General features: G+C 40.6%; 3 protein-coding genes and 1 non-coding gene across 4 annotated transcripts; 3 read left to right on the top strand and 1 right to left on the bottom strand.

Annotated features, from left to right (window-relative positions):
• Positions 1-489: 489 nt before the first annotated feature.
• LOC103437975 (putative pentatricopeptide repeat-containing protein At1g53330) lies at positions 490-2098 on the top strand. The gene is given in 3 exon segments (XM_008376510.4): positions 490-1142; positions 1144-1267; positions 1270-2098. Coding segments are annotated over 3 exon segments (1344 nt in total). The 5' UTR covers positions 490-689; the 3' UTR covers positions 2037-2098.
• A 568-nt stretch (positions 2099-2666) lies between these two features.
• TRNAA-CGC (transfer RNA alanine (anticodon CGC)) lies at positions 2667-2739 on the top strand. Its single transcript has one exon. It is a non-coding gene; the product is annotated as a tRNA-Ala (tRNA).
• A 973-nt stretch (positions 2740-3712) lies between these two features.
• On the bottom strand, positions 3713-5722 carry LOC103415312 (ATP-dependent Clp protease adapter protein CLPS1, chloroplastic-like). Its single transcript, XM_008353654.3, has 3 exons — positions 5403-5722; positions 4766-4913; positions 3713-4144 (listed from the first exon to the last, which is right to left on the bottom strand). The coding sequence occupies exons 1-3, from the start codon at positions 5464-5466 to the stop codon at positions 3883-3885; spliced, it is 474 nt and encodes a 157-aa protein (XP_008351876.1). The 5' UTR covers positions 5467-5722; the 3' UTR covers positions 3713-3882.
• A 342-nt stretch (positions 5723-6064) lies between these two features.
• LOC103415351 (cytochrome P450 CYP94D108-like) lies at positions 6065-8017 on the top strand. The gene has a single exon (XM_008353690.4). The coding sequence runs from the start codon at positions 6140-6142 to the stop codon at positions 7709-7711; it is 1572 nt and encodes a 523-aa protein (XP_008351912.2). The 5' UTR covers positions 6065-6139; the 3' UTR covers positions 7712-8017.
• Positions 8018-12420: the final 4403 nt, after the last annotated feature.

Genomic DNA, 12420 nt, shown 5'->3' with positions numbered 1-12420 from the left:
TCAAAGCAAACACACAGAAGGGAAAAAAATCCTTACCGCTCTGTTGCTGCCACAACAAACACACAAATCGTAACTTCATGATGTTGTAAATGTGGTTTTCATGTCAATCTAGAAATTGGTTGCATGGTTGTCATGCATGTCCTCAAGTTAACAAAAAATTATAAGGAAAACTAATGAAAATGGCTTGAAAACTTTGAGTTTTAACGATAAGGACAAAATAAAGGGTAAAATTAATAGTACCAGGATTGATTTTTTAATGTAAAAATGTGGTTTTTCGTTAAAGTAAACAGTACAAGGAGCTTTTCGTTAAAATTTCCAAAATTATAAGATCAAATAACCAAAAGGCAGAAATCGATATAATTTTAAAACATCACTAGAATAAAACATGCCAAAGGGCACCCCTTTTTTGGACACTACTCACAATCTCTGTCTTTATGAAGTACAACCTTGCACCTAAGTATCAATGTTTTCTCTAGTACACATCAAAAGCGCACATTTAAGTTGCACATCTTATAAGACCCATTAAATTATTTAACGTAACAAAATCTAACAACTCTTGTTCACATACGTAATTTAAATGTGCAACAGAGAAGATTCACCGAAGTATGCTCTTCCCATGTAGCCGTTACCGTTGGCGCGCTTAGTCAGTCTATTAGGGCGGCAATTTACAACAATGTCAGCAAACCAATATGAAATCTTCAAGATCAATCTCTCCCTTCAGGCTGTGCTCCCTCCTCCGTCGCGAGAAGAACCCGAATCTCGCTCTCCAACTCTTTCAAAATTTCAACCCCGATACGGAAACACCGCCTGGACAGCCCTTTCGCTACTCTCTCCTTTCCTACGACCTCATCATCACCAAGCTCGGCCGCGCGAAAATGTTCGACCGGATGGAGCAAGTCCTCCACCAAATGAAGCAAGAAACCCGTTTCTACCCGCCGGAGATAATCTTCTGCAATGTCATTTCGTTCTACGGTCGGGCTCGCCTTCCCGACCGCGCTCTCCAAGTGTTCGATGAAATTCCTGCTTTTCGTTGCCAAAGGACGGCAAAATCGTTGAATTCGCTGCTGGATGCGCTTTTCAAGTGCGGGGAGTTTGCGAAAATGAGGAGATTTTTTGTGGGTTTTGAGAATTACGCGGCCCGTCCCAGATGAGTGCTTCGATGATGCGCGGAAGGTGTTCGATGAAATGTTTAGGAAGGGTGTACGTCCGACTACGGTGATGTTTGGGACGTTAATTTACCGGCTTTGTTCGAATTTCAGGTTGAAAAAACATTTAAGTTGAAATATGATATGGTGGTGATTCATGGCGTTGTGCCTAATCTATACGTGTATACCTCTTTGATCAAAGGGCTTTGTAAGATTGGTGAAATGAATTTGGCTTTTAGGCTGAAAGAGGAGATGGCAACGAAGAAAATCAAACCCGATTCAGCTGTTAATTCAACTTTAATCAGCGGGCTTTACAATGCTGGCCGGAAAGAAGAGGTTTCCGGGCTTTTGGACGAAATGAGATTGTACGGGTGCAAACCAGATACTGTGACTTTTAATGCATTGATTCACGGGCTGTGTAAAGAGAAGAATTTTGAAGCAGCATACAGAGTTTTGGATGAGATGGCGGAGAAAGGGTGTGAGCCAGATGTTATTAGTTACAATACAATTATCGGTGGACTATGCAAGGAAGGGAAATGGAGGGAAGCTAATGATTTGCTCGAAGATTTACCAAGACGCGGGTGTACTCCCGACTTTGTTTCATATCGAACAATGTTCGATGGACTTTGCGATTGGAGACAGTTCAAAGAAGCAGCCCTTGTTTTGGACGAGATGGTCTTCAAGGGCTTCGCACCCCGGCTTGCAAGTACACAGAAACTTGTTGAGGTGTTGTGTGAGGAAGGTAGTGCAGAGTTGTTAGGGACAGTTTTAACTAGTCTGGGAAAGGGAAAGGGCAAATTTCTTCGTGTAGATATGTGGGGAATGCTGACTGATATGGTTTGCAAGAAGGACAAGCTTGCAAATGTATTTAAACTTGTTGATATAGTTTAGAAATGCAAATGTAGCATTTATTTTTTGGCCATGCCAATAAGATAAAATTGGGTTTTGATAAAGTGAAGCCATTCTTATATAACGTCACACCGTAATTTATTTTTCCCGTAGACTTTCATTGACAAATATGTTAGTGATCACGTACTTGAAGCATTGATAGTATCACTAATATAAATGACATATCCATTGTTGTTGATAGGATTATCGATATTGAATGGTCGGATTAGCCAACTGATCAAATGATAAAAAGGTCGTACTCAGTGCACAAGGCTCCCGCTTTACGCAGGGTCTGAGAGAGGTGAATGTCGCCTAGCCTTACCCCCATTTATGGAGAGGCTGCTCCTAAGTCTCGAACCCGAGACCTACCGCTCATGGGCGAAGGCACTTGCCATCGCACCAAGTGCGACCTCTCAACTGATCAAACGATATAACTAAAAAAATTATACGTATATAAGTTCTTTTAACTATACGATATCCCGTTATCATTTGAAATAATACTGTGACCTGGATGCTTTAGCCACCCAGTGAATGAGAATGACATTATTTGTTTTAAGTTTAACCTAAAAAATCAAATATATTTCAGCGCCCAAAAATCATTTCAAAAATAAAATTAAATGCCAACGTCGCGATGGGGACGTAGCTCATATGGTAGAGCGCTAGCTTCGCATGCGAGAGGCACGGGGTTCGATTCCCCGCGTCTCCACTCCTTCTCTGCATTTTTGTTGACATTTTATTGTCACGGTACTCTCTGCACATCTCATGTAGCGATTTCTGAAATCTGTTTTTCGAATTCACTTTGCAGAAACCCTGCATAATAATCATCCGAAAAGCGTTTTCCAAAAACATAATTCAAATATCGTATTTAAAACTGTCGTGCAAGACAAAGATCCTTCTTGTTTCTGGAACCAGATTTTGTCTTTGATAATTCACAACCAAAACCCACCACTATTGAACTGATACAGAGTTCCCACGTTGAAAAAAATGAAGTTTTGCTTTAGCTTTAAACAATACTGGACATTTCCGTTTTATTGTCGATTGATGTTTAGTTGAATGCTCACATTTTAATGACAAATACTCCTCTATTCGAATCTTGTCTTGCAAAAGACGAGTTAGGGGTGGGGACGAGGAAGGAAGAGTTTCGGGAGCAAAGCCCCCGGAGTTTAAAGTTCAAACCCTTACCCTATATATATAAGCTATATCAACATATTGGTCAATTAATTTACGGGGCCAAGTTAATGGAACAATATGCTCCCATCTATGCACTCAAGTTTGAATCTTTCTCCAACAGTTTGAAAGTCTAGTCTAAAATATCGTTTGTATAAAAATTATTCACTGATAAATGATTGGTGTCATAATTGTTTTGTCGTTCTTAACTAGATGAAAACCGTGAGCTCTAAAAGAATGAGGAGATAAACTGAAAATTTATGAACTGTAGATCTATATATTATAGAACAGGATGTTTCTTTCGCCTTTAATGTTCACATCTCTCTTAACCTTCATCACTCTCATTTTTTTTTGCTTTAATTTAACAAAAAAACTACAACAACAACAACAAAGTTTTATCCGACTAAATGAAATCAGCTGTATGAATCTTTGAACGCCACTGCACTCGATTTTGTGCCAAGTCTTCCGTTAACTCCAAGTACTCTATTTTTTTCTTAGAGTATTAGAAAATATGCCCTGAACTGCTAGTATTATACCATGAAACAGTTCCTTTAATGTGAGCAAGTTTTATGTACGTAAAAGCAGCACAAATTTATGCCAAATTAACTTATACTGCAATTCTTTGTGTAATTATTTGGTTTATGGATTACGATGATGACACTAATAGACTCTAGCAGTACTCTCAACATCCATCACTGGCGGGCTCAACGGAGCTTAAAAGCCCGTTGCCTCTGAGCTGCATGCAGTGATCTTCTGCATCCACCTGAGCACACACAATTACGACAGCCAGGCCGTTGTGATGCGCCTCCTGCATCACGTTCACCGCAATGTCGACTGTCATTCCTGGGATGACTTTCATCAGAACTTGGACAACGTACTCCCTCTTGTTATAGTTGTCATTGTGCAGCATCACTCGGTATGGTGGAGACATTTTCCTTGATTTCCTGAACAAAATTGATCGAGGAAAAGCTTAGTAAATTATACTTTCTAATGTTAATCAAATGATTTATACATGCAACGGAGCAAAGGGCTGTTAAATCTTGAAATAGTTTCTAACCCTCAAATATTTAATTATTAATAACAGGCTTGTAGCTCGTTAGGAGCTTTCACCCTTATACTCGAGGTCTTGAGTTCGCGATTCTTGTATTGGCACTTGCTATGTTTCTTACTTTCTTTGAAAGCTTTAATCGTTTGCTTAATTGTACTGAGCTAAGTCGGCCTTACGTTCAACACCCTTCAAGATGCTAGATATGATGTTGGGGTTTCAAGAATTTTCATCCCACAAACAAATTTTACCTTGAGGGACTTCAAAGTACCGAGAACCTTTAGATTATATTATTAAAAATGCACTACTAGAACACTACCAATGAACGGCTCAAACGCTACAAAGCACCACACTAAGCAAAAGACTTTTAAGGTGTTATTAGAAAGTTTTCTCAAATATATTGCATCTCATCATTTCTAATCTTCTAACTTTTGTAGTACATTCTGAATAAGTTTAGTATAAGTTCTATAAAACTTTGAAGTCTCTCATCTAAACGCACCATAAATTCTACTTTATTTACCTCACGTCAAATTCAGAGTCACGACCAGGAGTTGTTTTCTCTATGGTTGGCTTGTCCAACACCCCACCACCTGTGCCAAGCCTGGTGCTCGATGCTGTCATCAAGATGCTCCGATTTGGACTTTGTCTGTGGAAATAATGTTTATCACCTGTTACATGGTCAATAATAAAACCTTGAGTTAACCAACAAACCCAAGCATGTTTACTACGCAACATAGGAATGTAAAAGAGAGAAACTCATCTATAGCGGTATTACCGCATCGATCTTGGTACTTCAAGTCAATCACGCATTATCACATGTAGTGCGTGATTGACTTAAGATATCACCTCCATATATAACACCACATATTGTTCCTCGGAAAATGCATAAAAGAGTTTTAGAAATCAAATCTTATCACGCTGCGTATTGTGCATAATTATTTGGGATATTGTCACCGTGACATCAGGCGCATGATAAAGTTTCTCAATTTTAAGAGTTGAAAAATTAGAGTACAAAATACAGAATCTGTGCCTACGAAAATGTATAAAATAGTTTTAACCATCTCCACAAATGGATGCAAACTTGACAAAAATTACAGAAATAGTGCGTGAACTGAAATTTTTGCTCAAATTTGAAAGAGCCCAGAAACACAAAGTACCTGATTTGTTGAGATTGAATCCATGGTTTGGCGAAAGAGGGACTCGACCGCAGATGGCAGCCATGAGCCTCTCCCTCCTCTCTCACACTCTCTCTCAAACTCGGAGTGTTTGTGCCACAAGAGACTGGAAAGGAGAATGTGTGGCAATGGCATATACAGGTTGTGTGGTCCGTGGCTTCTGATGGTGTTAGTTAACGACACGTCGTATGATAATCATTCTGTGGAAAATATCCGGCTCTTGGACTTTGTGTGGCACTGAGTCTCTGGGAGGAGAGACAGTATGATGAACATGGAAAACGACGTTTAACCTTCACCAAAATGTTAATGAAATAAAGTATTAATGCTCCTTAATCTATGGAATGATGAAGATAAGAATGCTGGAGAAATTTTTCAGTGTAATCGGTACACTACGTGTCATTATACAAATGGTGGATATGTGTGTTAAAAAATTAATAACTTAAAAAATAAAATTTTGCACCACTTATATGAAAACACGTAATGTACCTCTCGTATTCCGGTCACAATAAAAACAAGATCAAGCAAAATCATACTTTGTGATTACATAGTCAAGGGTCTACTGTACAGGCACTCGTTGTATAGCCTAGCTTTTATTACTTGTAGTTGGATGTAGTTGGGAGCTGCTGCCTTTATTGTCGCGAGAAATATTATGTCAGCCACTATATTTTAACAGCATAGCCACTCCTCACACTCCGCACTAACAATATTTCCAGTTTGCCATGGAGCTCTTCCCTCTGCAATCTTTCCTCCTCCTCATTCTCCTTATCTCCCTCTCCCTCTACCTCTACCTCCATTTTTTCGATTCTTCGAATAAGCACAAACACACTGGCTTCAAAAGCTACCCAATTCTCGGAGCCCTACCGGGATTCCTAAAAAATCGACACCGGTTCCTTGACTGGACAACTGAAATCCTTACCAGCTGCCCCACCAGCACCGGAATCGTCAACCGCCCGATACAAATCCGCGGTGTCATAACTGCCAACCCTGCCAACATCGAGCATATGCTGAAAACCAACTTCGAGAACTACCCGAAAGGCAAAAGGTTCATATCCCTTATCGAAGACTTTCTCGGTGACGGAATTTTCAACTCCGACGGCGAGCTCTGGAAGGTCCAAAGGAAGACTGCCAGCTATGCCTTCAACACGAAATCGCTCCGGAACTTCGTTATGGAAAACGTTAGGGTTGAGATTGAGTCGAGGTTAATTCCGTCCCTGGACATAGCCGCCGAAACAGGACGCCGTTTAGACTTACAAGATGTTTTGGAACGCTTTTCTTTCGACAATGTTTGCAAGTTAGCCTTTAATGTAGACCCGAATTGTCTCGGAAGCGGTGGTGGTGGAAAATCTGAGTCCACGGATTTCGATTCCAATCTCAATCCGGATCAGTTCATGCATGCATTTGAAGAAGCAACCACACTTATCTCTGGGAGATTTTTCTATGCATTTCAATTTATGCTAAAGATTAAGAAGTTTTTCAACTTTGGATCAGAGTGGAGGTTAAAACAATCAATCTCGACCGTCCATAGCTTCGCATGTAAGATTATAAAGTCGAGAATTAGCGACGAACAGTTGGAGGATCATCAGGATTTGTTGTCCTTGTTTATTGGTATTCCCGAAAACACCAACTCGTCAAATTTTCTTAGAGACATCGTGATAAGCATCATTCTCGCCGGCCGAGACTCAACATCATCGGCTCTGACGTGGTTTTTCTGGCTTCTGTCGTCCAGACCTCATGTCGAGCGTGCCATTTTAAATGAGCTCGAAATGATTAGGGTCCAAAACGGGAAAAGTATCGGTGATATTTATGATTTGGACGAGCTCCGAGACATGCACTATTTGTACGCGGCAATTTCAGAGGCGATGCGGCTGTACCCTCCCGTACCGATCGACACGAGGGAGTGTCTAAACGATGATGTCTTGCCGGACGGGACAGCCGTGGCGAAGGGGTGGTTAGTGACGTACCATGCTTACGCGATGGGGCGGATGGAAAGGATATGGGGGACTAATTGTCGCGAGTATTTGCCGGAACGGTGGCTGACCGAGGACGGCACATGTCGACATGAAAGTGTTTTCCGGTATCCAATATTTCATGCTGGGCCAAGGATATGTCTGGGGAAGGATTTGGCCTATATTCAGATGAAGTCGATTGTAGCATCGGTGATGGAGAGGTTTGTGATCGACATACAGGATAGGGATACTTGTCCTGAGTATCTGTTGTCTTTGACTCTCAGGATGAAAGGTGGACTGCCCGTGAGTGTGAGGAGGAGGAGATTTGTAGCTGATGACCAGTGATTATGTGATGTTGTTTGATTGGACAATCTTAATAAGATCCTAATTATTCTAAATTTCATATATCATTCTTAAATATGCAAAATTGTTGTGACATTGATTACAACACATATGATTATGTAAATTACTAGTAGATTGTACTTAGGATATTAGAAGATTCTAAATTTCGTATATACACAATGTATAATAATATGTGTATGCATGTTAGGACTCGTGCTTATATATAACCGAAGTGTTTTTTATTAGAAACATGTTAGAAATGTTTATGGATGGTTTTGGTAAATTTTATCATGGTAAGTGTTTTGAGTACATCTTGTTGGTATATGGTCCAGCCCATGATGAATGTTCTAGATTATTCTAGTAAGCAAGTGAGGTAGCTGGAGCATGCTAGACAATTCTAGCATGTTATTAAGTTGATGGAAGAAGCTAGAGAGTACTAGCTTCCTTGGTTGCAAATGGATAGATCTAGAAGCTATAATTTTGTGGCTAGTCTAGAGTTATCTATGCTAAAGGTTTGAAGAATACACTAGAAACTAGTAGAATGCCAAACCCTCACCTATAAATATGGTTGTGATGTTGTAGTAAAGTAACCAATTAAGAACCAAGTGTGAGTAGCAAAGAATCAAGTCCAAAGCTAGAGTTCCACTCCAAGAGTGAGAGTGAGAGTGTTCCACTACACATTGTGAGTGAAGTTTAGAGTGATAGAAAGTGTGTGTCATACTTTCCTGTATCCATCAAGCTTTGTCTTTGGCTTGGTAAGACTACTATTGTTGTACTCATCTTTTTCATATAGTGAAGATTGATCCTTATTTAGTGGACGTAGGCATAAATTGCTGAACCACATAAATTCTTGGCTCGTACTACGAGATGGAAGGAAGTGGCACTATGATCAAACTCACCAACTCCAATTGGGTAACATGGAAGACAAGGATGAAGGACATTCTCTATTGCAAGGATCTGCATGAGCCAATTGAAGGAGATGCCGCTAAGCTCGAGAGCATGTCTGATGCCGAGTGGAAGAAGATGAATCGCAAGGCTATTGGCACAATTAGACAATGGGTGGACGATAGTGCTTTTCATCATGTGTCTAATGAAACCAATGCTAGCAAGTTTTGGACGAACCTTGAGTCCTTATTCGAGAAGAAGACCCCAGCCAAGAAAGCCTTCTTGATCAAAGAGCTCATCCATGTGAAGTACAAAGATGGTTTAAGTGTAGCAGAACACTTGAACAATTTCCAAAATATCATCAACCAGTTGGCTACTATGAAAATGACGATTGAGGACGAGCTGCAAGCGCTATTGCTACTTGGATCCTTGCCAGACAGTTGGGAGACCTTTGTGGTGAGTGTAAGTAACTCTACTCCTACTGGTGTTCTTACTCTTGATAATGTAAAAAATAGCTTGCTCAATGAAGAAATAAGGAGAAAGACTTCAAGCACAGATAGCAGCCAAGTATTTGTCACAGAGAACCGCGGAAGAAGCAAGAGTAGAGGGCCTAGAGGTCATGGCAGAAGTCCTAGCCGATCCAAATCAAGGTTCAGGGGTACATGCCACCATTGTGGCAAAGAAGGCCATATGAAGAAAAATTGTCGAGTTTAGAAGAGAGAGCAAACGGAAGGAAACAATTAGAAGAAAGATGATACTGGCAATACCACCGCTGTCATATGTGGTGATGTACCAAAAATATTGTCTGTTGGTGAATGTCTGCATATGGGCAACTCTGACAGAGACATTGAATGGATATTTGACAATGGAGCTTCCTTCCATGCTGCGTCAAACGGGAGTTCTTTAGTACATACAAAGAATGTGACTTTGGCATAGTGAAGATGGGGAATGAAAGCTATTCCAAAAGTTGATGTTGAAAGATGTGAGACATATTCCTGATATACGTCTCAATCTGATATCCATTGGTACCCTTGATCGACAAGGTTATTATCACCATATGGGCGAAGGAAAATTGAAGCTTACTAAAGGCTTAATGGTGGTACCAAGAGCACGACTTTGTTGTATGTTGTACCGGTCAAATGCCAAGGTTTTGAAAGGTGAGTTGAATGTTGTGGATGACTCATCTTTAGACTTATGGCATAAGAGGCTAGGCCATATGAGCGAAAAAGGCCTACAAGTTTTGGCAAAGAAGTCTCACATTCCCTTTGCCAAAGGTACGCCGTTAAACTCTTGTGAGCACTGTTTATTCGGAAAACAAAGAAGAATTAGTTTTTCTGTTCCATCTACAAAGAAAGGAAATTTGCTAGATCTTGTTTATTCAGATGTGTGTGGTCCCATTAAAGTTGAGTCACTTGGAAGAAATAAATATTTTGTTACTTATATTGATGATGCTTCACGAAGGGTCTGGGTGTATTTGTTGAAATCCAAAGACCAGGTATTTCAGACATTCCAGGAGTTCCATGCCATGGTGTAGAGGGAAATTGGGAAACCTCTCAAGTGCCTTCATAGCAACAACGGCGGCGAGTACACATCTCACCAGTTTAGAGAGTATTGTGCGAAACATGGCATACGTCATAAGAAGACAATTCCTGGAATTCCACAACATAACGGTGTTGCTGAAAGAATGAACCGAACCATCATGGAGAAAGTCATGTGTATGCTGAGAACTGCAAAGTTATCTAAACATTTATGTGGTGAAGCTGTAAGGACAGCCTACTAGTTGATCAACCGATCTCCATCAGTACCATTAGGTATTGATGTTCCAGAGAGAGTATGGACTAGTAATGATGTGTCTTACTCTCATCTGAAGGTGTTTGGTTGCAAAGCTTTTGTGCATGTGCCTAAAGAGCAGAGATCGAAGTTAGACTACAACGATACACCGTGCATCTTTCTTGGTTATGGCGGTGAAGATTTTGGTTACAGATTATGGGACTCATACCAGAAGAAGTTTATCCGAAGTAGAGACGCGGTCTTTTATGAAGATCAAACAATTGAGGATTCGGATAAAGAGGCACAACCAGATGGTGCAGTCAGAGGAGTTGATCCATTAGCTTCAGATGAAGAAAGTCACGATGACATCCCTAAAGCAGCTGCCAATGAAGTGCCTACAGAACCATATAATGTTGATCAGGGGGAGCCTGATCAAGATGTGCCAGACCATGAGATTGCTTATCAGGGGGAGCCTAGTCAAGAAGAGCAGATTCAAGGAGAACCCAATCAGGGGGAGCCTCCAGCCCCACATGAGAATGAAGATCAGGTCAGAAGATCCAGCAGAGGTCAAATACCGTCTACCAAGTATTCTTCATCAAAGTATATCATGTTGACTAATTATGGAGAGCCTGAAACTTATGAAGAGGCCAAAGCTCATAACGACAGTGATAAATGGATGAAGGCAATGGAGTCAGAGATGGATTCCTTATTAAAGAATGAAACCTATGAGCTGGTAGAGCTTCCAAAGGGCAGAAAAGCGCTGAAAAACAAATGGGTGTTCAAATTGAAAAGGGACGACAACATGACAAGGTACAAGGCTCGTTTGGTTGTCAAAGGTTTTGGTCAAAAGAAAGAAGTTGACTTTGATGAGATTTTCTCACCGGTGGTGAAGATGACTTCCATTCAAGTTATACTTGGTATGGCAGCAAGCATGGATCTTGAGCTCGAGCAGTTAGACGTTAAAACTGCATTTCTCCACGGCAACTTAGAATATGAGATATATATGGAGCAACCCAAAGGCTTTGAAGTCAAAGGTAAAGAAACTTTGGTGTGCAAGCTCAAGAAAAGCTTATATGGTCTTAAGCAGGCTCCGAGATAGTGGAATAAGAAGTTCAACTCATTCATGGTGAGTAATGGGTACAAGAGAACTCATGCTGACTCTTGTGTTTATATCAAACAATTTTCTGGAGGTAAATTCATCATTTTATTGCTTTATGTTGATGACATGTTGATGGTCAGTCAAGATGCTTCTATGATTAAAAAGCTCAAAGAAGAGTTATCTAAGTCATTCGACATGAAGGACTTAGGGCCAGCCAAGCAGATTTTGGGCATGGAGATAATTCGTGACAGAAAATCCAAGAAGTTATGGCTGTCACAAGAAAAGTATGTTGAACGGGTGCTTGAAAGGTTCAACATGAAAGTAGCCAAATCGGTAAGCTCACCTTTAGCCAATCATATCAAGTTGAGCAAAGAGTTGTGTCAAAAAACATATGAAGAAAAGGAGAAAATGGCAGTTGTTCCCTACTCTTCAGCAGTAGGAAGTATCATGTATGCAATGGTGTGCACACAACCAGATATTGCTTATGCAGTAGGTGTGGTGAGCATGTTTCTCTCTAATCCAGGGAAGAACCACTGGGAAGCTGTTAAGTGGATTCTCAGATATTTGAACGGGACTTCTAAGATGTGCTTATGCTTTGGCAGTTCCAAACCAATCTTGGAAGGATTTACAGATGCTGACATTGGAGGTGACTTGGATGGTAGAAAATCTACGTCTGGGTACTTGTTTACTTTTGCAGGGGGAGCCGTGTCTTGGCAATCCAAGTTGCAAAAGTGTGTTGCTTTGTCCACAACCGAGGCTGAATAGATAGCTGCTATAGAAGCATGCAAGAAGTTGTTATGGCTGAAGCGGTTTCTCCAAGAGTTGGGTTTGAAGCAAAGTGATTATGGCGTTTATTATGATAGTCAGAGTGCTCTGGATTTGAGCAAGAACACTACATATCATTCACGCACTAAGCACATTGATATTCGTTATCACTGGATTAGAGATGTTATCGAGA

Source organism: Malus domestica, chromosome 14 (assembly GCF_042453785.1).
Source record: "Malus domestica chromosome 14, GDT2T_hap1".
Taxonomy (NCBI): domain Eukaryota; kingdom Viridiplantae; phylum Streptophyta; class Magnoliopsida; order Rosales; family Rosaceae; genus Malus; species Malus domestica.
The sequence above is the reverse complement of the archived record's forward strand: the minus strand, read 5'-3'. Positions and strand labels throughout refer to the sequence as shown.

Excerpts from the sequence above, each read along its gene's own strand:
- LOC103415312 (XM_008353654.3), bottom strand. The coding sequence starts at position 5,466 with ATGGCTGCCATCTGCGGTCGAGTCCCTCTTTCGCCAAACCATGGATTC. Across the intron at positions 4,914-5,402 it reads ATTCAATCTCAACAAATCAG|GTGATAAACATTATTTCCAC; the intron begins GTACTTTGTGTT and ends ACCATGTAACAG. Across the intron at positions 4,145-4,765 it reads GACTCTGAATTTGACGTGAG|GAAATCAAGGAAAATGTCTC; the intron begins GTAAATAAAGTA and ends AATTTTGTTCAG.
- LOC103415351 (XM_008353690.4), top strand. The coding sequence starts at position 6,140 with ATGGAGCTCTTCCCTCTGCAATCTTTCCTCCTCCTCATTCTCCTTATC.